The sequence below is a fragment of the Dictyostelium discoideum genome (genome assembly GCF_000004695.1).
Source record: "Dictyostelium discoideum AX4 chromosome 2 chromosome, whole genome shotgun sequence".
Classification (NCBI taxonomy): Eukaryota; Evosea; class Eumycetozoa; order Dictyosteliales; family Dictyosteliaceae; genus Dictyostelium; species Dictyostelium discoideum.
This window is the reverse complement of record NC_007088.5, coordinates 1,902,848-1,925,727: the sequence shown is the minus strand read 5'-3', so window position 1 is coordinate 1,925,727 and position 22,880 is coordinate 1,902,848. Positions and strand designations below refer to the sequence as shown.

Below are 22,880 nucleotides of genomic sequence, written 5' to 3'. Positions count from 1 at the left end.
TAATTTTAATTTTTTATTTTTTATTTTTTTTTTATAAAATATATATATAAATTTACGATTTAAAATTTTTATATTTTTATTCTCTATGTACAATCATTCACTAACACTAAAAATTTAATATATAAATACAATATTGTAATATATAAAAATAATAAAACTATAAAATTAAACTATAAAGATTTTAAAATGGTTGTGTTTGTGTAATGTTTTTGGAATAATAAAAAAAAATTAAAAAAACTAAAAAAAAATTAAAAATTAAATTTTTTCATTTTTTTTTTTTTTTTTTTATTTTTTTTATTTTTTTTTATTTTTTTTTATTTTTTTTATTTTTTTAATTTATTTTTTTTGAACTTTATCCTGACTTTGGATTCAAAATTACCAAAAAAGTAAAATATAAAAAAAAAAACTTTTGTTAAAAAAAAATAAAACAAATTAAATATCATAAAAAAATTAATTAAGAATCAAAAAAAAAAAAAATATTTATTTATTTATTATGTAAGAGTTGAACTGAAAAAAAGAAATCTTCCATTAAACTATAAGCAAAATCTGATGGGTTTGGAAGTGAGTTGCCCATTTGACAAAGTTTACTTTTACTTTGAAAAGTAGAGTTAATAATTTCAATTTCTTCTTCATATCTTTGTTGATTATTTTTCGACATTTTGACTATTCAAATTTGTAATCATGATTAAAAAAAAAAAAAAAAAAAAAAAAAATAAAATAAAATAACACAACCACCAAATCAAAACTAATTAAGAAAAAAATAAATATTAATTTAAATTAATTTTTTTTTTTTACTTTAAAACTGTCCCATTCCAAAATTACCATATTAATTTAAGCTGCAATATTAATTTAAGCATAAATACGCCACCTGATTTTAGCCGTATGGCTTGTAAATTGGATTAATAAAAATTTATTTCAAAAAAAAAAAAGTGAAAAAAATTATTTTTTGAAATAAATTAAACACATAATAAAAAAAGAGATATTGATTAGAAAAAAAAGATATAAAAAAAAGAGAAATTAATTAATCTTTCATAAAAATTGTTTTTATTTAATATATTTTTTTTTTTTTTTTTTAATTCCTAAAATAGATGTAGCTTATTATTATATTTTGTTATGAAAGTATTAATGAATTATTGAGATTATTATTTTTTTGTATTTTTAAGAAGTTGGTTGCATTTTGTTTGAAGAGTTATTTTCAAAGTTATCAATATATGCTTGACCACTTGATGATGTTTTACCATAAGTGATAATTTCAGGGTGTTCAAGATAGGTATTGATTTTAACATAGCAATAATCCATAGAGTTGTTTGTCTCATAGAATTTTTCATTACTTGCATCATCAACAGTAAGAGGCGACTTCATGGGTGTGATCTCATTGGTTTCTTTAGTTAATTGAGGAGTAAGATCAATTGGTTTTAATAGTACGTAGCTTGGAGTTATTTTATTATTATCTGAAGCCAAATGGATTGATGGAATTATTAATAAATCAACACACATTTTAGAATCAGAAGGAATCTTTCCAAATGATTTATGTTCTTTTTCAGAGTACTCTTTTCCAATTTCATCAATTTCATTGTATTTGACTTTTGGTTGTGATAAGAGAATACTGAAATTGAATTTACAACAATCCTTAATAAAACTATGGGCCATTTTCCTTTTAGATGAGAGAAAAAAAAAAAAAAAAAAAAAAATAGTTAATAAATATATTGTTGATTATTATTGATAAAATAACTTACAAATAATTTTTATTATGATTATGATTTTTTGATAGCTCATTTGAAAGTTTTTCATTTAAAATTTTGCAAGCCCTTTCTATGAGGATATCAATTAAAGAGAAAATTAAACGTCTAAAATAATATTCTTGATTGTCAGTTGGAGAATTTTTAAAAATATTACCAAATTCATTAGTAACAATTTTTTTACATGTTTTATATGAACTAACAAATATATGTTTAATAAAATTGGCACAAAACTCTTCGGAATAATGTTCTAAACAGGTTCCAAGTAAGTAGCTTTCAATTGAACTATAGAAATCTTCCATTAAATCTTTAATGTCTGTGGACTTTGGAAGTTGGTTGCCCATATGAGAAAGTTTACTTTTACTTTCTAAAGCAGAGTAACTAATTTCAATTGATCTGATTTCTTTCATTCTTATTAAATCATTTTCTATTTTTTTATATTCTACTTCATTTTGGTTCAATCTTGAAATGTATTTATTGAGTTGGTTTTTGTGGTTTTGAATTTCTTCATTTTTGTCGTTGACAATTTTTTCAATTTCACGTTTTTTATTATTTTCTTCATTTTCGATAAATTCTTCTAGTTGGGAAATTTTATTTTGTAATGATTGAGTTTCATTGTTGTCAAGAGCATTAAGGTTACATTTAAAAATTGAAATTTTTTTATTTATTTCAATAAATGAGAGATCATGGTTTTTTTGTAACTCTATTTTTGATTCTTCAAGTTTTTTAATTTCTTCTTTTAATTTTTGTTTATGTCTTTTAAAAAATGTATTCATTTTTATTGGATTCTTTAAAATTTGTATTTATTAAAAATTTTTATATTGGTTTATGGAAAAAAAACAAAAAATAAATTTATTTTTCACTTAAGTGAAAAAAAAAAAAATTAAATTGCAAAAGTGAAAAAAAATTTGAATTGTAACAGTGAAAAAAATTAAATTTCAAAATTAAAAAAAAACTTATTAATTTAAGTGGTCCAAGATCTAATTTCAATCTTTGATTCAAAAAATTAAAAAAAAAAAAAAAAAATTAAATTGTAAAAAGTGAAAAAAAAACAAATTTGTATCTTGATTTGAGAAAAAAAATTAAATTGTAAAAAGTTGTAAAAAAAAACTTATTTATATAAGTTTTCAAACATCTAATTTTTATTTTGATCAAAAAAAATTAATTTAAACTTAAGGATACAAAAAAAAAAAAAAAGAACTGATTTAAATTAATGAATACTTTTCTTTTATTATTTTATAGGTTTTTTTTTTTTTTTTTTTTTTTTTTTTTTTTTTTTTAGTTATATATAAATATTTATATATGTTTTATTTATCTAAAGTATTACTCTCCATCTGAAATTTATCTGTTTTTGTTTTTCTTTTTTTTTTTTTTTTGTGTGGATTAATATTTGTTTTCAAAAAAAAAAAAAAAAAAAAAAAAAAAAAAAAAAAAATTAAATTTTTTAAAAATATTATCTCAAAATTTAAAAATTTAAAAAAAAAATTAATTTTTTTTTTTAAAGTAAATATAAATATAAATTGGATTTATTTAAAACAATTTTTTAATTTTCAAAAATAGTAAACAATGAAAGGTAAAAGTGTTGTAATTGCAATTGATTTTGGTACTTCATGTTCTGGGTTTGCATTTGTTTTCCCCCAAGATATTTCAGAGACAGTTTATTGCACTGAAACTTGGGGTGGGTCATGTTCAATAAATGTAAAAACTTTGACGCAAATTGTGTTGGATGAAAAAAAAAAATTTGTTGCATTTGGTTACGAGGCTAGAGATTACTTTTCAAACAATGATGATGAAGGTACTGAAAAACATTCGCTTTACTCCTCTTATAAAATGCATCTATTTAACCCAAAAACTAGAGGCCAACCAATTAAATCAGTTTGTGGTAATCATAGTGCAACAATTCAAGAACTCATTACTGAATCCTTAAGATATTTAAAAATTGTTGCAATGAATAAGGTAAATAGTATATCTTCCAAAAAAGTTTATGAATCCGAAGTTCAATGGGTATTAACAATCCCTGCAATTTGGGATGACTCTAGTAAACAAGTAATGAGAAGTTGTGCAGACACTGCAGGACTTTGTTCAAAAGATGATAAAGGTAAGTAAAAATTAATTTATTAAATAAAATCAAATTTTCATTTATTAACAATTTATTTAAAATATTCTTAGAGTCTCTCATCTTTTCATATGAACCAGAAGCTGGTGCATTACAATGTATTTTTGAAAAAACTACTGGTTACTCTGTTCAAGTTGGTTAAAAGTTTATGGTTATCGATAATGGTGGTGGAACATCCGATATCATTTGTTATGAACAATTGGAAGGAGGAAAATTAAAATCAATTTCTCGTTCATTTGGTGGTGATTTTGGATCAAGTTATGTTAATAATAATTTTATTTTATTTCTTAAAAAGTTATTTGGAGATGATGTTATTGAAAAAAGAAAAAAAAGCCCCACTTACAATCTTTGTTTGATAAATTTGGATTCTTAAAAAAAACTTATAATAGAGATTCAAATCATATCATCAGTTTAGAATTTTTTCCAATGGCATTATTTCATGAAGATGAAAAATGGTTAAATAAAAAAATTCAAGAATTTAATTCAAAAAGTGGTTTCAGTTTAAGATATTCATCAGCAAGAGAGAAATTGATTTTCCCACAGGATTTATTTATTTCATTTTTCAAACCTTTATTCCAAAGTATCACCGATTCAATAAAAAGTGAAATCAAATCAAATTCAGATATTAAAAAATTAGATTATATTTTTTTAATTGGCGGTTTCAATGAAAATAAAGATTTGCAAGAACATATTAAAAGTGAATTAGAATTTACTGGTGCAAAATTCATCATTCCAAATAAGGCTGGTCTATCAGTCGTTATGGGTGCAACAAGATTTGGATTAAATCCAAATACAATTTCAACAAGAAAACAAACCAAAAGTTATGCAACAGAGATTACAGAAGTAGTTACACCAAGTAAACCACATACTGGAAAATCAATAATTAAAATCAGAGATATTCCACATTGCCAAAATGTTTGTGATGTTTTTGTTCATGCAAATCAAATGGTTGGTTGTGATGAAGTGTTTACAAGGTCATATGTTCCAACTTCACAAGATCAAAAAGCCATTGAAATTTCCATTTTCTCATCGTATATGCAAACAATGTCATATACGACTGACCCAGGTGTTCAATTTATTGGTGAATTGTATGTTAATATTCCAAATGTAGGTGCACCAGTCAATGAAAACCGTATTGATGTAACTTTAAAATTGCATCAACAGAGATAGAAGTTTGTGCATTACATGTAAAATCGGGAAAGGAAATTAGACATTCTTACGACTTTGCACTCGATGAAGCAGAATCATTAAGAAGAAATAGATTACGTCAAGAAAAGAATAAACCCCCAATGGTACAACTTTGCCTCATGATGGATTGCACTGGTAGTATGGGCTCATGGATTAAAGAAAGTAAAGAAAAAATTATTTCATTAACTGGATTATTAGCCAGCTCATATGTAGGTTTGGAATTGAATGCAAGTTTCATAGGTTATCGTGATATTACTGATTCCAATAGATTTGAGGTTGTACCATTTACAACGGATATGGGATATCTTGCTTCCAAAATTAATGAAGCAGTTCCAACAGGTGGTGGTGATACTCCAGAAGATATTACAGGTGCTTTTTTACAAGTAAATAACCTATCGTGGAAACCAACTCATACTAAACTTGTTGTCCATGTAGGCGATGCACCATGCCACGGCAAAAAATATCATAATTGTGTTGATTCATATCCAGATGGTGACCCAAGTGGTTTGGTTCCAGAAAAACTTTTACAAAAATTATCTTCAAAATCAATTGACTATTATTTCATTAAAATCACATCTCAAACTGATAAGATGATTGAAATTTTTAGAAAGTCATATGACTCACCTCAAAAAAAGATTGTAGTTCATGACCTTGGATCAGATGTCTCAAAATTATTACCTTCTTTAGTTAACTTTGTTCAAACCTCTATTACCAGATTTACAAATTAAAAAATTAATAAATATCCCTTTAAAAATGAAATAAAATTGAATATCAAATTATTTTTTTAATTTTTTTTTTATTTATTTTTTTTTTTGTTGAAGTATGAATTTATAATCACTAGTTGCAAAAATGTTTGTGATGTTATTGTTCATGCAAACCAAATGGTTGGTTTTGATGAAGTGTTTACAAGACCATATTTCCAACTAAACGAGATCAAAAATTAATTTTATTTTCCATTTTCTCATCACATGCCAACAATGTCATATTCGACTGACCCAGGTGTCCAATTTTTTGGACATTTGTATATTGATATTCCAAATGTTGGTGCTCCAGTAAATGAAAACCGTATTGATGTAACTTTTAAATTTGTATCAACAGAGATTGGAAAGGAAACAAGACATTTCTTTGACTTTGCACCCGATGAATATGAATCATTAAGAAGAAATAGATTACTCAAAGAAACTTTAGATTTTATAATTAAAAAATAAATATTAAATTTATTTGCTATACAATAGTAAAACAAATATATTAATTTTAATTAGAAAACCTAATGTTTTTTTTTTTATTTATTGATTTTAATAAAAGGATATCCTTGTGTGAAAATTTGTTACCTTTTTAACTATTTCTTCATTTCATTTGTTTAATTATTGGTATTATTCTTCTTTTTTTTTATTATTATTTTTATTATTATTAAAATAGTTTAATATTTTAGAAAAACAATCTTTTGCATAATAAATTGTAGATACACAAGCAGCAGAAATACTACCAGATATAGCAGCGATTTTAGTAGCACCAACTAAATGAAGAATTGTTGATTTAGCACCAATTGATTGTAACAGAGCACCGATTTTTGAACCTGATCCTAAAGTTGCCATTGTTTTAGCTGCAATTGTAGATTTAATGATACCCCCAGTACCAAAACCTAAAGCTGCTGCGATATAAGGTGTTGCAATAATTGCTCCACCTGTTGTTACCCCAGTGATTGCAATTGCTGTTGTTGTGTATGGATGTTCCTTTGCAAATTCAACTGTTTTATCTCCAATTAAAATACTTTTTTCTTTTAAAATTTTACTGAAACTATCTTTTTGTTCAATTGGATCTTGGTGCTTATCATTGATATTAGATCCACTATCAACATTATAGTTATTATTATTTTCTGGGTCAGCCATTTTGTGTATTTTATTTTTTGGGTAGGATTGGGAAAAAAAAAAAAAAAAAAAAAACCTATTGAATTCAATTTTTAATTTTACAGTGTTAGTTGTTTTTATTTTTATTTTTATTTTTATTTTTATTTTTATTTTTATTTTTATTTTTATTTTTATTTTTATTTTTCCCTTTTTTTTTTTTCTTTTTTTTCATCTAACACAAAAAGAAATTTTTTTTTTTATTTTTTTTTTTTTGAACTTAAAAATAGATTTATTTTTATTTTTATTATTATTTTTTTTTTTTTTTTTCATGTTTGGCTTACAGTTTTAAAAATATAACCTTTTTTTATTTGGCCTATAGTTTTTAATACACTAAACATTTATTTAAATATATCTTTTAAAACAAGTTGTTTTTTTGTAATGATGATATTGGTTGTAAAGAAATTTTATCTTAAAAGGTTATAATATTTTAAGATAAAAATAAAAACTCAAATAATGATTATGTGATAATAAATGTAAGTATAGATGTTATAATCAATCAAATATATTAATATTTATATTCAAAAAATAATTATTTGAAGTGGCAAAAATGTTAAATTTAACACCTTTTTTTTTTTTTTTTTTTTTTTTTTTTTTTTTTTTTTTTTTTTTTTTTGGGAAAGTGTGTATTTTATTTTGATTTAATCATCTTTTAAAATAGGTAAAACCAATTAGTCAAAATATAATAATGATTTTATTTACAATACTGAAGGTTTTTATAAAAAAAAAAAAAAAAAAAAAAAAAAAAAAAAAAAAAAAAAAAAAAGTTACTAATAAAATTTTAATAATTAAATTTTTAAAACTTAATTTAATTAATATTAAAAAATGATATTAGGAATTATTTTAGGATTATTTATATATATATATTTAATAAATATAAAAGTAAGCATTAATATAATATAATATAATATTAATAAAATTTTTAAATAAAAAATAATATTAATAAAATTTTTAATTTAAAAAGTTTTTTAATAGAGCAGTACCTTCATCATTATTAGTTGGAGAAAATAAATTAAAATGTAAATTTCCAAGTGGTCCATTAATATTACCTATTATTGGTAGCCTTTACAAATTAAGTTTAAAATATCCTCACTTATCATTCAAACAATTATCAGATAAATACGGAAAAGTATTTTCATTGAAAATGGGTTCAATTGATACAATTGTAATTAATGATATCAATTTTTTACAAAAATCATTTCGTGACAATCCAACCTTTTTTTCACAAAGATTTCATTTACCATCTTTTTATTACATGGGAAAATATCAAGGTATTATGTAAGTATATAACTTTAAAAATAAATATTTAGTATTAAAAAAAATTATTAATTAATTAAATATATATAAATTAGATTTGGTAATGGTTCTCATTGGAGAAAATTAAAAGATATTTTAAGTAGTTCAATTACTAAATCAAAATCTCGTCAAATGGAAGAATTATTTTATAATGAATATTTTAAAGCTGAAGAATATTTATTAAAAAAAATAAATCAAGATAATAATATTGTAAGTTTTTATTATTTTTGAAAAAAATAAATAAATAAATAAATAAATATATATATATATAATTGATTATTAGTTTAATTTTTCACAAAAAAAAAAAAAAAAAGGATATGGGTCCAATTTTTAAAAGAATTTTATTAAATATTTTATATAGATTTCTATTTGGTGTATCATTTGAATATGATGATAATTTATTATCAAAAGAATTTTATTCATTTATCCAAAGCTATAATAAATTATTTGAATATTTAGCAAAACAACCAGCAGATTTTATCCCAATTTTAAAACCATTTAATAATTATAAAGAAATTGAAAAAGAGTATAATAATTGTTTAAATTTCTTTCAACCATTAATTGATAATATTTTAAAAAATATTAGTGATGATGATGATGATGGAAAGTATGTATAAGTTATAATTCTAGTATGTGTTTAATTAAAATACTAAATTTTATTTTTTTTTTTTTTTTTATTAAATAATAGTGAACCAAAATGTTTTTTAGAATATTTCATTAGTGAAATTCGAAAGGATACATCAAATTTAATTAAAATAACTGATCTTCCATATATATGTTTCGATATTATTGTTGCAGGTATAGGTAAATCTAATATTTATTTTTTCTTTTTTTCTTTTTTTTTTTTTTTTTTTTTTTTTTAAATAATTAAAATTTATGATTCTAATTTTTTTTTAAAGTTACAACAAGTACAACTATGGATTGGATGTTATTATATTTAACAAATTATCCGAATATTCAAGAGAAATTATTTTTTGAAATAAACACACCAAACCATCCATTACATAAGGATAAATTACAATTCCCATATTTAAATTCAATTATTAAAGAAACTTTAAGAATTTCACCACGTAAATATTTATAATACATTATTATAATTTATTATACATTTTGAAATAATTACTGAAAATTTTTATTTTTTTAAAAAATCCATATATATATAGCAGCACCATTTGCATTACCACATATATGTACTGATGATATTGTTATTGATGATATATTTATTCCAAAAAATACTCAAGTAATTCCAAACATATATGGATGTAATAGAAGTAATATTGAAAGCAGTGAATCTAACGTCTTCAATCCTGATCACTTTTTATCAAAAGATGAATTAAATATTGGTCAATGCGCTTTTTCATTTGGTTCACGTCAATGTCCTGGTGCCAATGTCGCTGATTCAATAATGTTTTTGGTATCAACTAAATTATATAAAACATTTAAATTTGAGAGAACCACTACTCAATTAAATGATGAAAATGGTCATTTTACAAGATCATTATCCCCATTTGAATTCAAATCAAAATTAATTATTAGAAAATAATTTACTAATATTTTATTTAAAAAAAAAAAAAAAAAAAAAAAAAATTGCTAAAAATACAATTAAAATAAAAGGGTTTTAAATTATCTATATTTGCCCCCAGATAGATATTTTATATTTTTTTAAATTATCTATTAAAGTTATATCTAAGATAAAATGATGTGTCGGATATCCAAAAAAAAAAAATAATAATAATAATAATAATAATCCGAAATAAATCGGGTTCACACAGATACTCTATTTCATTATTTGGATGAGGTTATTTGAAATTTAAAATTAAGCACGCTATCAGTAATGTAATTGATCCTATTGGAGTTGTTGAAATGGCAATAATTTCAATGTAGAGTAGAATTGAATGGAAACATAACAATAACTGGTTCACCTGTATTTGGACTATTTTCTTCAGTATTAACAATGACATATGTGTCTACTGAAAGACTTGGTACATCATTACATGTTTCTTCACCGGTGATAAAAGATGGAGCAGTGTAGGTTTTTAGAATTACTGATGTTTGATTCAACCTCATGACCCTAACCAGTTGGAAGTGCTGTAATCAAATAGTTGCAGGATTAAAGAATGAATATGAATCGGTTGTATCTGTAAGGGTGGGGACGAAAGGAGTCTTACTATCCGCATAGTAAATGAAAACTGGAATCTTTGCGAGTGGCATATCTTTTTGCTGTACCAAATTAACCACTGATTGTAATTGTACCGCTATTAATGATAATAACTTTATTGTTTAATTGAATTACCTGGTGGAATTGAACCCATTTCCAAAAGCTATATTGTAAAACACCATGGTGTTTGAAGGAATATCAGCTGATGTAATATTTAAGAGAAGTCTAGTTACATTTGGTAATTATTTTTCATCATTGATATTATATCATCATTTTATTTAAACAAAAGTGTTTATTTTTAATTTTTAAATTGATTTTATTTTTTCTATTTTTATTTTTTCCACACCAAACACTACAGGTTGTGGTGTTTTTTTTATATTTCAAATAATTAATGTTTTTTCAAAAAAAAAAAAAAAAAAAAAAAAAAAAAAAAAAAAAATTGTGTGGGTATCTTTTTTTTTTTCCCAACACAAAGAATATAATCTCTTTTGTTTTTATGTTTGGATTATAATTTATAATTTTTTTTATACACCAAATGCATGTTAATGTATCTTTAAAACAAGTTGTATTTTTGTTCAAAAGAATTTGTTTTAATATTTAAGCCTTTTTAAGATAAAAATAAAAACTCATTATGTTATAATAAATGTAAGTATAGATTATATTATAACAAATATATTAGATCCAACAATATTGAAAAAATAGTTATTAATTTTAAGTGGTTAACAAAAATGTTAATTTTAAAAATAGATATGTTTTTTTTTTTTTTTTTTTTTTTTTTTTTTTTTTTTTTTTTTTCAGTGAAAGTGTTTATTTTATTTTGATTTAATCATCTTTTAAAATAGGTGAAACCAATTAGTCAAAATATAATCATGATTTTATTTACAATACTTAAGGTTTTTATAAAAAAAAAAAAAAAAAAAAAAAAAAAAAAAAAAAAAAAAAAGGATATGGGTCCAATTTTTAAAAGAATTTTATTAAATATTTTATATAGATTTCTATTTGGTGTATCATTTGAATATGATGATAATTTATTATCAAAATAATTTTATTCATTTATCCAAAGCTATAATAAATTATTTGAATATTTAGCAAAACAACCAGCAGATTTTATCCCAATTTTAAAACCATTTAATAATTATAAAGAAATTGAAAAAGAGTATAATAATTGTTTAAATTTCTTTCAACCATTAATTGATAATATTTTAAAAAATATTATTGATGATGATGATGATGGAATGTATGTATATATATTTAACATTTAGTATATATTTAAATAAAAAACTAAATTTTATTTTATTTTTTTTTATTAAATATTAGTGAACCAAAATGTTTTTTAGAATATTTCATTAGTGAAATTCGAAAGGATACATCAAATTTAATTAAAATAACTGATCTTCATATTTAAGTTTTAATATTATTGTTACAGGTAAATATAATATTATATTTTAATTTTTTTTTTTTTTTTTTTTTTTTTTTTTTTTTTTTTTTTAAAACAAAATTGACTATTCTAATTTTTTTTTTAAAGTTACAACAAGTACAACTATGGATTGGTTGTTATTATATTTAACAAATTATCCAAATATTCAAGAGAAATTATTTTTTGAAATAAACACACCAAACCATCCATTACATAAGGATAAATTACAATTCCCATATTTAAATTCATTTATTAAAGAAACTTTAAGAATTTCACCACGTAAATATTTATTATACATTATTATAATTTATTATACATAATATATTTATTGAAATAATTACTGAAAATATTTTCAAAAAATCAATATATATATATATAGCAGCACCATTTGCATTACCACATATATGTACTGATGATATTGTTATTGATGATATATTTATTCCAAAAAATACTCAAGTAATTCCAAATTTATATGGATGTAATAGAAGTAATATTGAAAGCAGTGAACCTAACATCTTCAATCCTGATCGCTTTTTATCAAAAGATGAATCAAATATTGGTCAATGCGCTTTTTCATCTGGTTTACGTCAATGTCCTGGTGCCAATGTCGCTGATTCAATAATGTTTTTGGTATCAACTAAATTATATAAAACATTTAAATTTGAAAGAACCACCACCCAATTAAATGATGAAAATGGTTATTTAACAAAAACATTATGCCCATTAGAATTCAAATCAAAATTAATTATTAGAAAATAATTTACTAATATTTTTTAATTTTTTATCCAATTAAAAAAAATTAAAAAAATAAAAAAAATAAAAAAAAAAAAAAAAAAAAAATTTTAAGTGAATAAAAAATGATTTGCAAATTTATATTAAAAAAAAAGTGGATAAAAAAAAAAAAAAAAAAAAAAAAAAAAAAAAAAAAAAAAAAAAAAAAAAAAAAGGTTAAAAAAAGGTTAAAAAAAGGTTAAAAAAAAATTAAATGCATTTATTTAGTATTTATCCACTTATTATTGTAATTATATTCTTTATTACCATTTGTTGGAATAAGGAAATTTGATATAATAATTCTAAAAATAGCCCCAAAACGGTTTTTTTTAACCACAAAAAATTTAATCAATTATTAACACACAAAAATCAAAAAAATAATAAATAATAATTAATCTATTCAAGTAAAGGCAAAAAAAAAAATTATTATTATTCCACAAAAAAAAAAATATTTAAACATAAATTTTAACAAAAAAAAAAAATCATTTCAAATTAAAAATCAAAAAATGGAAACTATTAATCTTGAAAAACCGTTATATAGCTTAAAAAAATTTTATTTCCCAAGTGAATGGTCTTATCCAATAAATAAAAATTATAAACATATCAAAGATACCTATAATGAAGGAGTCAGTTGTGGTATATTTGAAGCTTCAAATGAAAAACATTTTGCTTATGCCAATGGAGTTCTAAATTGTGTAACATGGTTCTATCCAAAGTATGATTATGAACAATGTATGGTTGCCGCCAGTATTATGTTGTGGATATTCGTTTTGGATGACTTTCTTGAACGTGACCATATGACTGATGAAAAACAACAGTATTGTGTTAAAAAGTATGAAGATATATTAATCTTTGGTAAAGATAGTTCATATATTTCAAATATTGAATATAATGACTTGACTCCATTAGATAAATACTCTTTAATATTAAGAAAAAGATTATTAAATCCAACAATTCATAGAATTGAATCATTCAATATCTTTATTCATTATTTAAGAGAATGGTTCTTTTCAATTATTCCATTGAAAAAATCAAAAGGAAATAATCATGATTCAGTTCCAATTGAAGTATATCAATTTATTAGAACCATTAATATTGGATTATTCTTTGTCGTGGGTGTTAATAGTGTTGCTGTTAGAACTAATGTCCATGGATCATTTTGGTTAAATCCAATTTGGAATAGAATGGTGAGATCAGCATCAAGACAAATCATTATTTTTAATGATTGTGTTTCATATGCAAAGGAACTAAATCATGATTGTGCTGGTGAAAATTGTCTTTACATCCTCCAAAAGAAATTGAATTTACCATTTGAAAAAGTTTATTCTGAATTAATAGCAGAAGCAAAACAATGCATTTTTGATATCCAAAATGATGAAAAATTGTTAATCAAATCACTTAGCCATATAAGTGAAGAAGAAATGAATGGTGTTATTTACTTAGTTGAACAATTACATGAAATTATTTGTGGTAATCGTGATTGGGCACTAATGACACCAAGATACATTCACAAAGATTCTCCATTTATTGAAACTAATGGTATTGATTCATTATTTGTTCCATATGAAACTATTTTAGATCCAAATCTTTATTAAAAAAATAAAAAAAAAAAAAAATAAAAATTCAATTATAATTGAATTTAAAACTAAATAAAATATTTTTATTGTTTATTCAAAATTAATTTTATTTATTTTATAATTTTATTGATTGAAGTTGATTTTTCAACTTGGTTGGTATTGTATTTGATTTGGTGTTTTCAATGAAGCACCATCAGTTATTAGTAATAATCAAGATGTTCATTCTTTTAATGATAATAATAGTTTAAGATAAAATGATTAAAAAATAAAAATAAAAATAAAGAAAATCAGAATTTATTATACTATATGTTTTTATTTTTTTTTTTTTTATTTTTTATTTTCTAAACCAAGTAATTTTGAATGATAATTTGAACAACAAAAGAAATCATTTTGTAATCTTGGATGTTTTGGTTCAAATTCACAAATCATCATTTCTGGTAAATATTTTTGAATATTATTCCATTGAATACGACCAGTTAATAATAATAAACGAGTTGTTGGTTTTCTTAATAATGCAATTGTTTTTGCAACCTTTTCAATACATTCTTCACTTAAAAATGGTGGATCTAAACAAATATAATCAACATTTCCTTTTAATTGTTCTGAAATACCATCTTCTGGATTATTATAATCATAAAAATGGAATTTTTCACCATATACATCAAATCTTTTATCATATTCAAATAAATTATTATTTAATAATAAATTATTATTTTTCTAATTATTTTTTTTTTTTTTTTTATAAATGTATTAATAATTTTGTAACATATGTTTTGTTTTTATTTTATAATATATGATATCATACATGTAAAACTTTATAAATTGAAGGAGTTGATAAACAAACTACGACATTACCACCAATAGTTTCTTGTTCAATTACATTTGCAACGAATTTTGAAGTTTCTTCTTCATACCAAAATTGTGATAATTGCCAATCTTCACTAATTTCAAATTTATCTTGTTGTTCAACTTCTCTTGATTTATAAAAATCTTGTAATGCACTTAATGATTCTTTTGATAAAGTTATTTCATCATCACTACTATCTGACATTTTATTAAAAAATATATATATTCTATAAATAAATTATCTTAATGAAAAAGTGAAAAAAAAAAAAAGTGTGAAAATATCTTATTTTTTATTTTTCATTTTTTTCGTTCGTTAATTTTCCTCAAAAATTAAAACAAAAATAAAAAAAAAATAAAATTTCTTTTTTTTTTTTTTTTTTTTTTTTTTTTTTTTTTTTATTGGATTATTAAAAAATGAAAATTAATTCAAATACAATTATAATTGGTAAAAAAGTAATATTAGTACCATATAAAAAAAAACATGTTGAAAAATATTGGAAATGGATGCAAAGTGAAGAGATTAGGGAACAAACAGCATCGGAAGAATTAACAATTGAAGAAGAATTTGAAAATCAAGAAAGTTGGTTTAAAGATGACCATAAAATTACATTTATTATATTAGATAAAGATTTATTATTGGAGAATGAAAAAGACTCAAATGGATATTCCAATGAAAATGATATAAAATCAATGATTGGTGATGTTAATATCTTTTTCAACCAATATGAAGATGAGGGTACTGCAGAGTTAGAAGTTATGATAGCAGAACCAACCTCAAGAAGAAAAGGGCTTGCCAGGGAAGCCATTTCAATTATCATGGGTTACGGTATCGAACACCTATCAACAATTACTAAAAAATATATCGTCAAAATTGGTGAATCAAACCAACCATCAATCCAAATGTTTAAATCAATGAATTTCAAACAAATTGGTAGTGTAAATGTATTTAAAGAGATTTTATTAGAATTTGAAAATGGTGAAAATAATATAAACCTTTTAAATTTAAAAAATAATGATAATTATAAATCATTAATTTTTAAAAATTGGGAATAATAAAATAATAAAAAGTAATAATAATAATAATAATAATAATAATTTAAAGATATATTTTAATTTTAATTTTATTTTCTATTTTCTTGAAATAATGACACTTTGTGAACCATTAGTATATGATGTATTTTTTAAAATTGTTAATAATTGTTCAATTTCTAATGTTGTTTGTTCTTTTTCACTATCTTTTGAATCTTTTGAATCTAAAACTAATTTAATGATTTTTTGAGTAAGATATTGAACATTTGTATCTTTTAAATTTGAACCTTCAAAAGATGTTTCATTAACAACTGCAGCATCTTTTTTAGGAGCACCTCTACCAGTTGGTTTTGCTGTTGTTGTTGAAACAACAGAAGCAACAATATCAAATCTAAATTCCAATTCTTTCTTTGCTGGTCTATGATTAATACCTGCAATCTTAATTCCACCAATTTCACCAGTTGTTTTTAAATGAACAGCTGGACAACAATTTATATTCCAATTTTCTAATTCAACTAATGATAATTCTGTAACTGATCTATTTTTTTTTTTAAAAAAAAAAATAAAAAATAAAAAAATAAAAAAAAAAATTAATAATTATTATTATAATAATAATTATTATCATAAAAAAAAAAAAAAAAAACATACTCTGGTACTGGGAATTTATCATAAATATATGTATTATTTACTAAATTTGATTTATATTTTGATTCAGCTTCTTTTTTATCAATTTTAAAAGTTTTAAATTCTAAATTTTGTTTAATGATTAAATTTGCTTCTTCTTCAATTTTATTGATAAGTTCTTGACTTGGTTTCTCTGGATGTTCATATTCAACAGAGATTCTACCTTTAACTTTATTATTACATTCAACTGAAATTGTTATTGGTGTACCTAAAACTTTAACAATTGCACCTTTTAATACATGACATGCTGAATCGGTTGTTGAATCTCTTGCTTTAGATTGTGACATTTCTCGTTTATTTCTATTTTAGTCAATTGAAAATAAAATATTTAAAATAAAATTTAAAAAAAAAAAAAAAAAAAATAAAAAAAAAAAAATTAAAAAATCATGAAAAAAAAAAAAAAAAAAAAAACTATTTTCCAAATTTTCACACGCTCAGAGTGTGAACACACTTGTATTTAATTAATATATTATACATATATATTTACTATAAATTTATAGTAATAATTAATAATGGAAATAAATAAAGAACAATATGAATTATTAAAAAAATTAGATGCAGTTGAAAGACATAAGAAATTAATTGAAAATTATTTAAATCAAAAGAATAATAAAAATAATAAAAAGAATCAGCAACAAACAGAAGATAAATATAAAAATTTTAAAACAGATTATCAAGTTTTAAAAGAGAATCATCAATTCTTAAGGGATGAAAATGAAAACGAAGATATTAATCAATTAACATGGGAAGAGAAATTAGCAAAAACTTATTACGATAGATTATATAAAGAGTATGCAATCATTGATTTATCAAGATATAAAAGTGGTGAAATTGGTCTACGTTGGAGAATTGAATCCGAAGTGATTATGGGTCGTGGTCAATTCACTTGTGCAAATAAAAAATGTGAATCTTCTTCTTCTACCTCTTCCTCAACTACTACCAATAACAATAAAATGGATGATTTAAAAAGTTTTGAAGTACCATTTTCATATAATGAATTAAATGAAAATAAAGTTGCATTAGTTAAAGTTGTACTTTGCCCATTATGTTCAAAATTATTAAATTATAGTAATATTAAAAAAAAGAAAAAAGAATTAAAAAAATTTTTAAAAGATGAAAAAAATAAAAATAAAAATAAAAATAAAAAAAGAAAAAAAAACAAAAATGATAATAGTGAAGATGAAGATGAAGATGAAGATCAATATAAAGATCAAGAAGAAGAAGAATATGAAGATGAAGATGATGATAATTAATTAAAAAAGAAAAGGAAATCAATTGAAAATTATGATGAAATTAGTGCAAGTCAAGAAGTAGTTAATAAAAAAGTTTCAAAAGAAAAAGATCAATATGAAGATGTTTTTAGTGATATGTTCTTATAAGAATAAAATTAGATTAATAATAATTTCCACATGTGGCCAACGTATATCAATAATTTGTAAGTGGTTCTTTGAAATTTTTTATTTTTTTTTTTTTTTTTTTTTTTTTTTATTTTTTTATTTTTTATTTTTTATTTCCCACTTCCTAAAATTAGATTTATTAATTTTTTTTTTTTTTTTTTATTTTTATATTTTTTTTTTTTTTCTCAATACAGTGAAACATGAACAATACAACAACCTCAAAAACTAAAAAAACATTTGAATATAAAGATAATTCACTTTATTTACCACCAATTTATGATGTTCAAAAAGATGTAGAAGGTTATATTACATCATTTAGTGTTGAGCAACAAACAGAATACACAGAAGTATGTAATATTTAATTATATATATAATATAATTATTACTAATTAACTTTTTTTTTTTTTTTTTTTTTTTTAAATTTTTATTAGTTTTTTAATAAATTTGGATTTGTTGTAATTAGAGATGTTTTAAGTAAATCAGAATGTCAAAAAACTATAGATGATATTTGGAATTATATTGAATCATTTAAATGGGCATCATATCATGATTCAATGAAATCAGAAGAGAAAACAATAAAGAGAAATGATCCAAAAACTTGGGAAGGTGTATGGCCAAATTTATCACAAGAGGGAATAGTTGGATATCCACCAGTTTTCTCTGAAACTACAATTGCCAATAGATCCAATCCAAAGATTTATTCAATTTATTCAACATTATTAAATCGTAAAGATTTATATATAAATCATGATAGATTTGGTTTCTTTAGACCAACTAAAGATTGTAAATTACCATTTCCAAATATTACACCTGATCATCAGTTTAATAATGGTATTGAAGAATCAACATCAACAACCACAGATATAAATACAAATAATACAACAACAACAACAACAACAACAACAACAACAACAACAGTAACATCAACAGAAAAAACAAAAACAGCAATAGTTGAATCAAATTTTAATAAATGGAAAACAGTTGAAAATTTACATTTAGATTTAAATCCATTCACATTTATAGAGGATGAAGAAGATAATAATAGAAAAAAAGTATTTTCAACATTAACCTATAAGAATGGCGAAGATTTCTTTATTGAAAATAATCAACCTGAATTCATTGATTTAAATGTAACAAACATTCAAGCATTAATTAATTTATGTGATAATAAAAAAGAAGATGGTGGATTCATTGTGGTACCAGGTTTCCATTCACACATTAAAGAATGGACATTAAATAATGCACAAATTAAAGAACAATATGGTTATCATAGTAATTTCGTTTGTATTGAACCTGGTAATCCACTATATGGTAGAGCTATTAGAGTCACTGCTAGACATGGTTCTTTGATTCTCTTTAATCAAAAACTTTTACATGGTTCATCACCAAATAATAATCATCGTCCAAGAATGGCAATGTTTTTAAAAATGTTTGGTTCAGATCAAATTCCAAAAGAAACATTAGTAAGAAGACAAGAATCAATTAAAAAATCTATTGAAAAGAATAAAATTAATATTGATCATCTAAATGAATTACAAAGAAAAACTTTAGGTTTAGAGTTATGGTAAAATAAAAAAAGAAATTAAATAAAATTTTAAATAATAATTCTTAAATCTTTTTTTTTTTTTTTTTTTTTTTTTTTATTTATTTAAATCCAATTTATTAATTTTATCTAAAATATCAAAATCAATTTCTTGTGATCGTTGTTTTCTTTGTTGTTCTTGTTGTAATCTGTCCATTTGATTTTGTTGATCAACTGTTAATCCATTAAACATATTACTTAAATTATTCTTTTTAAATGGACTAGCTGGGAAATTTTTAAATTTTAATCTAAAAAAATAAATAAAATGTAAGTAAATATTTTTTAAAAAAAAAAAAAAAAAGATATATAATAATAATAAATAAACTTACATATATTCTTTAATTTGATTAACATGATGTTCATACATAAAAATTGGTGGTATTTCTACATTAATATTATTATTATTATTATTGGTATTATTTGATGATGAAGATAATAGTTTCTTTTTAAAGAATTCAATAAAATCAACAGAATCTTTTGAAGATTTACAATTTGTAAAAATTAATAATATTTGATTTGAAAAGAATTGCTTTACTGTTATGAAATAATTGATTTGTTCTTCAATTTCATCGATTGTTGAAACGTTGAAATCAATATTAATCAATATTAATCCATTTATATTTTTTAATAATGTTTTAACCATCTCTAATAATATTAAAGTATTATTTGATTTCTTTATTACAGTTGATAGTGATGGTGTTTCAATTATTTGAAATTTATTAATTGTACCAATACTAAATGGTTTAATTACTGTTGGAGAGGTTGTTGTTGCATTATTGTTATTATTATTATTACCACTATCATTATCACCACAGTTATCAAAATCTTCATTCTTTAAACTATAATTAATATTGTCATTAAATTTATATGATCTAATTATTGCTTCTTGTGATTTAAAATAGTAATCATCATCATTTAATATTTCATCCTCTTCAAATTCATCATCTTCATCTTCATCTTCATAATCTTCATCATCATCGTCATCGTCATCGTCATCTGAATGTCTAACATCATAATCTGTATCAAATCTAAAATCTTCTTCTCTAATATATCTTTTACTATAATTATCTTTTTTATTTTTATTATTACTTTTATTTTTATTGTTATTATTATTGATTGTTATTGATGAGTTATTATTATTATTATCATCCATTATTATACTAAAGAATAAATCATCAGTTTTATCACCAAGTATAATACAAGTTGATAAATAATCTTGAACGATTGGAATTGAATGAAATGCTTTAATTGAATGATTTAAATAATTTATTGCTTTTGATTTATTTCTAAGTGTTGAACAAACTCTACCTAATACTGATTTAAATAAATTTTTTAAAACAGTTGGATCTGTTGTATTTTGAAAAAGTAAATTATAATTATCTATAATGAATTCAACATCTTTAGCTGTTTTATTAACTTCTCCTAAACTATAAAAATATTTTGATCTATCAATTAAAATTTCAACTTGTTCTAATATATATGGTTCTAATTCCTAGCAAAAAAAATAAAAAATAATAATAAAAAAAAAAAAAAAAAGTAAATATTTTAATATGTGTGTTTCTTTTTTTTTTATCTATCTATTTATTTATTTATTTATTTATTTATTTATTTATTTATTTATTTATTTATTTATTTATTTATTTATTTACATTTAATAAAGGAAATTCAATTAAGATTTCATTTACATATTGAATAATAACATTTTCCAATTTTGAGATACCATTGAAAATTTCAGTTTTTAATGAAACTGTTGGTGGTAATGTGCCAAGTGGAACTGCTGACATATCAATTAGTTTATTTATTAAATCTTCACACGGTATTATAAAATTTGGTATATTCATTTTTGTTGCCTTTTTTTTATTATTGACTGTGTTATTATAAACACACGGGCATTGATACTGAAAAAAAAAAAAAAAAAAAAAAAAAAAGGTGAAAAAAAAAAAAAAATAAAAAAAAAAAAAATAAAAAATAAAAAATATTTAGTTAAACTTTTTCTGATTGTTATTCTATTATTATATAAATAATGTTAATGGATTCATTCTAATAAATTACTATAGAATTCTAATATAAATTTTAAATTTATTTCATATTCAATTTCTATTACCATAAATTAAAGAAAATGAAGATGACAACTATAATAATGAAATTGAAATAAATTATAAATTAATTGATAATTTAAAAATGTATGGTAGAATTCATCAAGATACTATAGAGGAAATGGTTATTTTGGAATGAATTGTAGAGACTATAATCAAAGTGTTTGTATAAAATTGAAATCACTAACAAATTACAGATTTATTTAATGTAAGAAAATTTTGGTGCCAAGGATTCACAGGTAGGCAATTATATAAATCAAAAAAAGTTACCAATTTTAGTATTGATTCAAACCTGAAATCGATTTAATTAATGATAAATTAATTTTAACTGCACCAGAGGTGAAATTTTTATCAATACCATTATCTTATTATCCAATATTTGCTTTTGATCAAATTCAAGTTTGTGGTGATAAAGTTGATGGTTTATTATATGGCGATTAAGATTTCTCAAATACTAGTGGTAGTAGTGGTGGTAGTGGTAATATTGATAATATTAGTGAATGGTTATATCAATCTATAGGTAAAGATGTTATTGGGTTAGAAAATCACTAGAATCACATAGAGAATTAAAAGTTGGCTCATCGAATGAAATTTCATTTCCAAATGAACCACCATATCTTTTAATTAATGAAGGGAGAGTAAGATTTAAAAAAGAGAATTATAAATGATAACCCTGATAGTGTACCTTCTGATTGGAATTGGGTTAGCAAACATAATTTTAGAGCAAATTTTATCATCACTGGTGGTAAATCTTATCAAGAAGACCTATGGTCACAATTTCAATTAATTAGTAAACAACAAAATTATACAACCCAATCATTGTCATCGTCGTCGTCGTCGTCGTTGGTTGGGTATTGAAGAAAGATAACCATTATGAATTTTAGCATCCTATGGAAGATTAGGTGGTAAATTTATATTTGGTCAACATTTAAATTTTGCTGATTCAACCAAAAGAAATAATCCCCATACAAATGACACAGCTGTATAAGTAATAATGAATCCTCAATCTCATCTTCAAATCCAATATTTTACATTTTCAAAGTAAATTAAAAGTTTTATCAGAGATATTAATAAAATTTG

The 22,880-nt window shown here is 21.8% G+C and overlaps 16 protein-coding genes and 1 pseudogene across 16 annotated transcripts; 10 read left to right on the top strand and 7 right to left on the bottom strand.

Moving 5' to 3' along the window:
• Positions 1 to 484: 484 nt before the first annotated feature.
• On the bottom strand, positions 485 to 658 carry DDB_G0272698 (hypothetical protein; the record flags this gene model as incomplete). The annotated part of the gene is made up of 1 exon (XM_639791.1): positions 485 to 658. One exon carries the CDS (start codon positions 656 to 658, stop codon positions 485 to 487), a length of 174 nt encoding a protein of 57 aa, XP_644883.1.
• Positions 659 to 1,158: 500 nt separating this feature from the next.
• DDB_G0272919 (hypothetical protein) lies at positions 1,159 to 2,515 on the bottom strand (the record flags this gene model as incomplete). The annotated part of the gene is made up of 2 exons (XM_001134619.1): positions 1,159 to 1,654; positions 1,737 to 2,515. 2 exons carry the CDS (start codon positions 2,513 to 2,515, stop codon positions 1,159 to 1,161), a joined length of 1,275 nt encoding a protein of 424 aa, XP_001134619.1.
• Positions 2,516 to 3,305: 790 nt separating this feature from the next.
• On the top strand, positions 3,306 to 3,997 carry DDB_G0272700 (hypothetical protein; the record flags this gene model as incomplete). Its single annotated transcript, XM_639789.1, has 2 exons — positions 3,306 to 3,837; positions 3,909 to 3,997. 2 exons carry the CDS (start codon positions 3,306 to 3,308, stop codon positions 3,995 to 3,997), a joined length of 621 nt encoding a protein of 206 aa, XP_644881.1.
• A 284-nt stretch (positions 3,998 to 4,281) lies between these two features.
• Positions 4,282 to 5,771, top strand: DDB_G0272917 (hypothetical protein; the record flags this gene model as incomplete). Its single annotated transcript, XM_639788.1, has 2 exons — positions 4,282 to 4,995; positions 5,022 to 5,771. 2 exons carry the CDS (start codon positions 4,282 to 4,284, stop codon positions 5,769 to 5,771), a joined length of 1,464 nt encoding a protein of 487 aa, XP_644880.1.
• A 249-nt stretch (positions 5,772 to 6,020) lies between these two features.
• DDB_G0272702 (hypothetical protein) lies at positions 6,021 to 6,251 on the top strand (the record flags this gene model as incomplete). Its single annotated transcript, XM_639787.1, has 1 exon — positions 6,021 to 6,251. The coding sequence occupies one exon, from the start codon at positions 6,021 to 6,023 to the stop codon at positions 6,249 to 6,251; it is 231 nt and encodes a 76-aa protein (XP_644879.1).
• A 165-nt stretch (positions 6,252 to 6,416) lies between these two features.
• On the bottom strand, positions 6,417 to 6,932 carry isg12 (hypothetical protein; the record flags this gene model as incomplete). The annotated part of the gene is made up of 1 exon (XM_639786.1): positions 6,417 to 6,932. One exon carries the CDS (start codon positions 6,930 to 6,932, stop codon positions 6,417 to 6,419), a length of 516 nt encoding a protein of 171 aa, XP_644878.1.
• Positions 6,933 to 7,772: 840 nt separating this feature from the next.
• Positions 7,773 to 9,786, top strand: CYP515A1 (cytochrome P450 family protein; the record flags this gene model as incomplete). The annotated part of the gene is made up of 7 exons (XM_001134618.1): positions 7,773 to 7,829; positions 7,912 to 8,225; positions 8,300 to 8,453; positions 8,558 to 8,850; positions 8,932 to 9,047; positions 9,143 to 9,313; positions 9,407 to 9,786. The coding sequence occupies 7 exons, from the start codon at positions 7,773 to 7,775 to the stop codon at positions 9,784 to 9,786; spliced, it is 1,485 nt and encodes a 494-aa protein (XP_001134618.1).
• Positions 9,787 to 10,118: 332 nt separating this feature from the next.
• DDB_G0272915 (hypothetical protein) lies at positions 10,119 to 10,555 on the bottom strand (the record flags this gene model as incomplete). The annotated part of the gene is made up of 3 exons (XM_639784.1): positions 10,119 to 10,288; positions 10,412 to 10,498; positions 10,537 to 10,555. The coding sequence occupies 3 exons, from the start codon at positions 10,553 to 10,555 to the stop codon at positions 10,119 to 10,121; spliced, it is 276 nt and encodes a 91-aa protein (XP_644876.1).
• Positions 10,556 to 11,345: 790 nt separating this feature from the next.
• DDB_G0272959 lies at positions 11,346 to 12,577 on the top strand (annotated as a pseudogene; the record flags this gene model as incomplete).
• A 518-nt stretch (positions 12,578 to 13,095) lies between these two features.
• On the top strand, positions 13,096 to 14,184 carry DDB_G0272706 (hypothetical protein; the record flags this gene model as incomplete). Its single annotated transcript, XM_639782.1, has 1 exon — positions 13,096 to 14,184. The coding sequence occupies one exon, from the start codon at positions 13,096 to 13,098 to the stop codon at positions 14,182 to 14,184; it is 1,089 nt and encodes a 362-aa protein (XP_644874.1).
• A 309-nt stretch (positions 14,185 to 14,493) lies between these two features.
• Positions 14,494 to 15,217, bottom strand: DDB_G0272708 (hypothetical protein; the record flags this gene model as incomplete). Its single annotated transcript, XM_639781.1, has 2 exons — positions 14,494 to 14,883; positions 14,972 to 15,217. The coding sequence occupies 2 exons, from the start codon at positions 15,215 to 15,217 to the stop codon at positions 14,494 to 14,496; spliced, it is 636 nt and encodes a 211-aa protein (XP_644873.1).
• Positions 15,218 to 15,426: 209 nt separating this feature from the next.
• Positions 15,427 to 16,065, top strand: nat9 (N-acetyltransferase 9; the record flags this gene model as incomplete). The annotated part of the gene is made up of 1 exon (XM_639780.1): positions 15,427 to 16,065. The coding sequence occupies one exon, from the start codon at positions 15,427 to 15,429 to the stop codon at positions 16,063 to 16,065; it is 639 nt and encodes a 212-aa protein (XP_644872.1).
• A 75-nt stretch (positions 16,066 to 16,140) lies between these two features.
• Positions 16,141 to 17,012, bottom strand: DDB_G0272913 (hypothetical protein; the record flags this gene model as incomplete). Its single annotated transcript, XM_639779.2, has 2 exons — positions 16,141 to 16,579; positions 16,690 to 17,012. The coding sequence occupies 2 exons, from the start codon at positions 17,010 to 17,012 to the stop codon at positions 16,141 to 16,143; spliced, it is 762 nt and encodes a 253-aa protein (XP_644871.2).
• Positions 17,013 to 17,237: 225 nt separating this feature from the next.
• On the top strand, positions 17,238 to 17,978 carry DDB_G0272957 (hypothetical protein; the record flags this gene model as incomplete). Its single annotated transcript, XM_639778.1, has 1 exon — positions 17,238 to 17,978. One exon carries the CDS (start codon positions 17,238 to 17,240, stop codon positions 17,976 to 17,978), a length of 741 nt encoding a protein of 246 aa, XP_644870.1.
• A 344-nt stretch (positions 17,979 to 18,322) lies between these two features.
• On the top strand, positions 18,323 to 19,690 carry DDB_G0272955 (hypothetical protein; the record flags this gene model as incomplete). The annotated part of the gene is made up of 2 exons (XM_639777.1): positions 18,323 to 18,469; positions 18,554 to 19,690. The coding sequence occupies 2 exons, from the start codon at positions 18,323 to 18,325 to the stop codon at positions 19,688 to 19,690; spliced, it is 1,284 nt and encodes a 427-aa protein (XP_644869.1).
• Positions 19,691 to 19,762: 72 nt separating this feature from the next.
• Positions 19,763 to 21,545, bottom strand: DDB_G0272953 (hypothetical protein; the record flags this gene model as incomplete). The annotated part of the gene is made up of 3 exons (XM_639776.1): positions 19,763 to 19,952; positions 20,034 to 21,196; positions 21,354 to 21,545. The coding sequence occupies 3 exons, from the start codon at positions 21,543 to 21,545 to the stop codon at positions 19,763 to 19,765; spliced, it is 1,545 nt and encodes a 514-aa protein (XP_644868.1).
• A 340-nt stretch (positions 21,546 to 21,885) lies between these two features.
• On the top strand, positions 21,886 to 22,658 carry DDB_G0272712 (hypothetical protein; the record flags this gene model as incomplete). Its single annotated transcript, XM_639775.1, has 2 exons — positions 21,886 to 21,924; positions 22,455 to 22,658. The coding sequence occupies 2 exons, from the start codon at positions 21,886 to 21,888 to the stop codon at positions 22,656 to 22,658; spliced, it is 243 nt and encodes an 80-aa protein (XP_644867.1).
• Between the last annotated feature and the right edge of the window lie 222 nt (positions 22,659 to 22,880).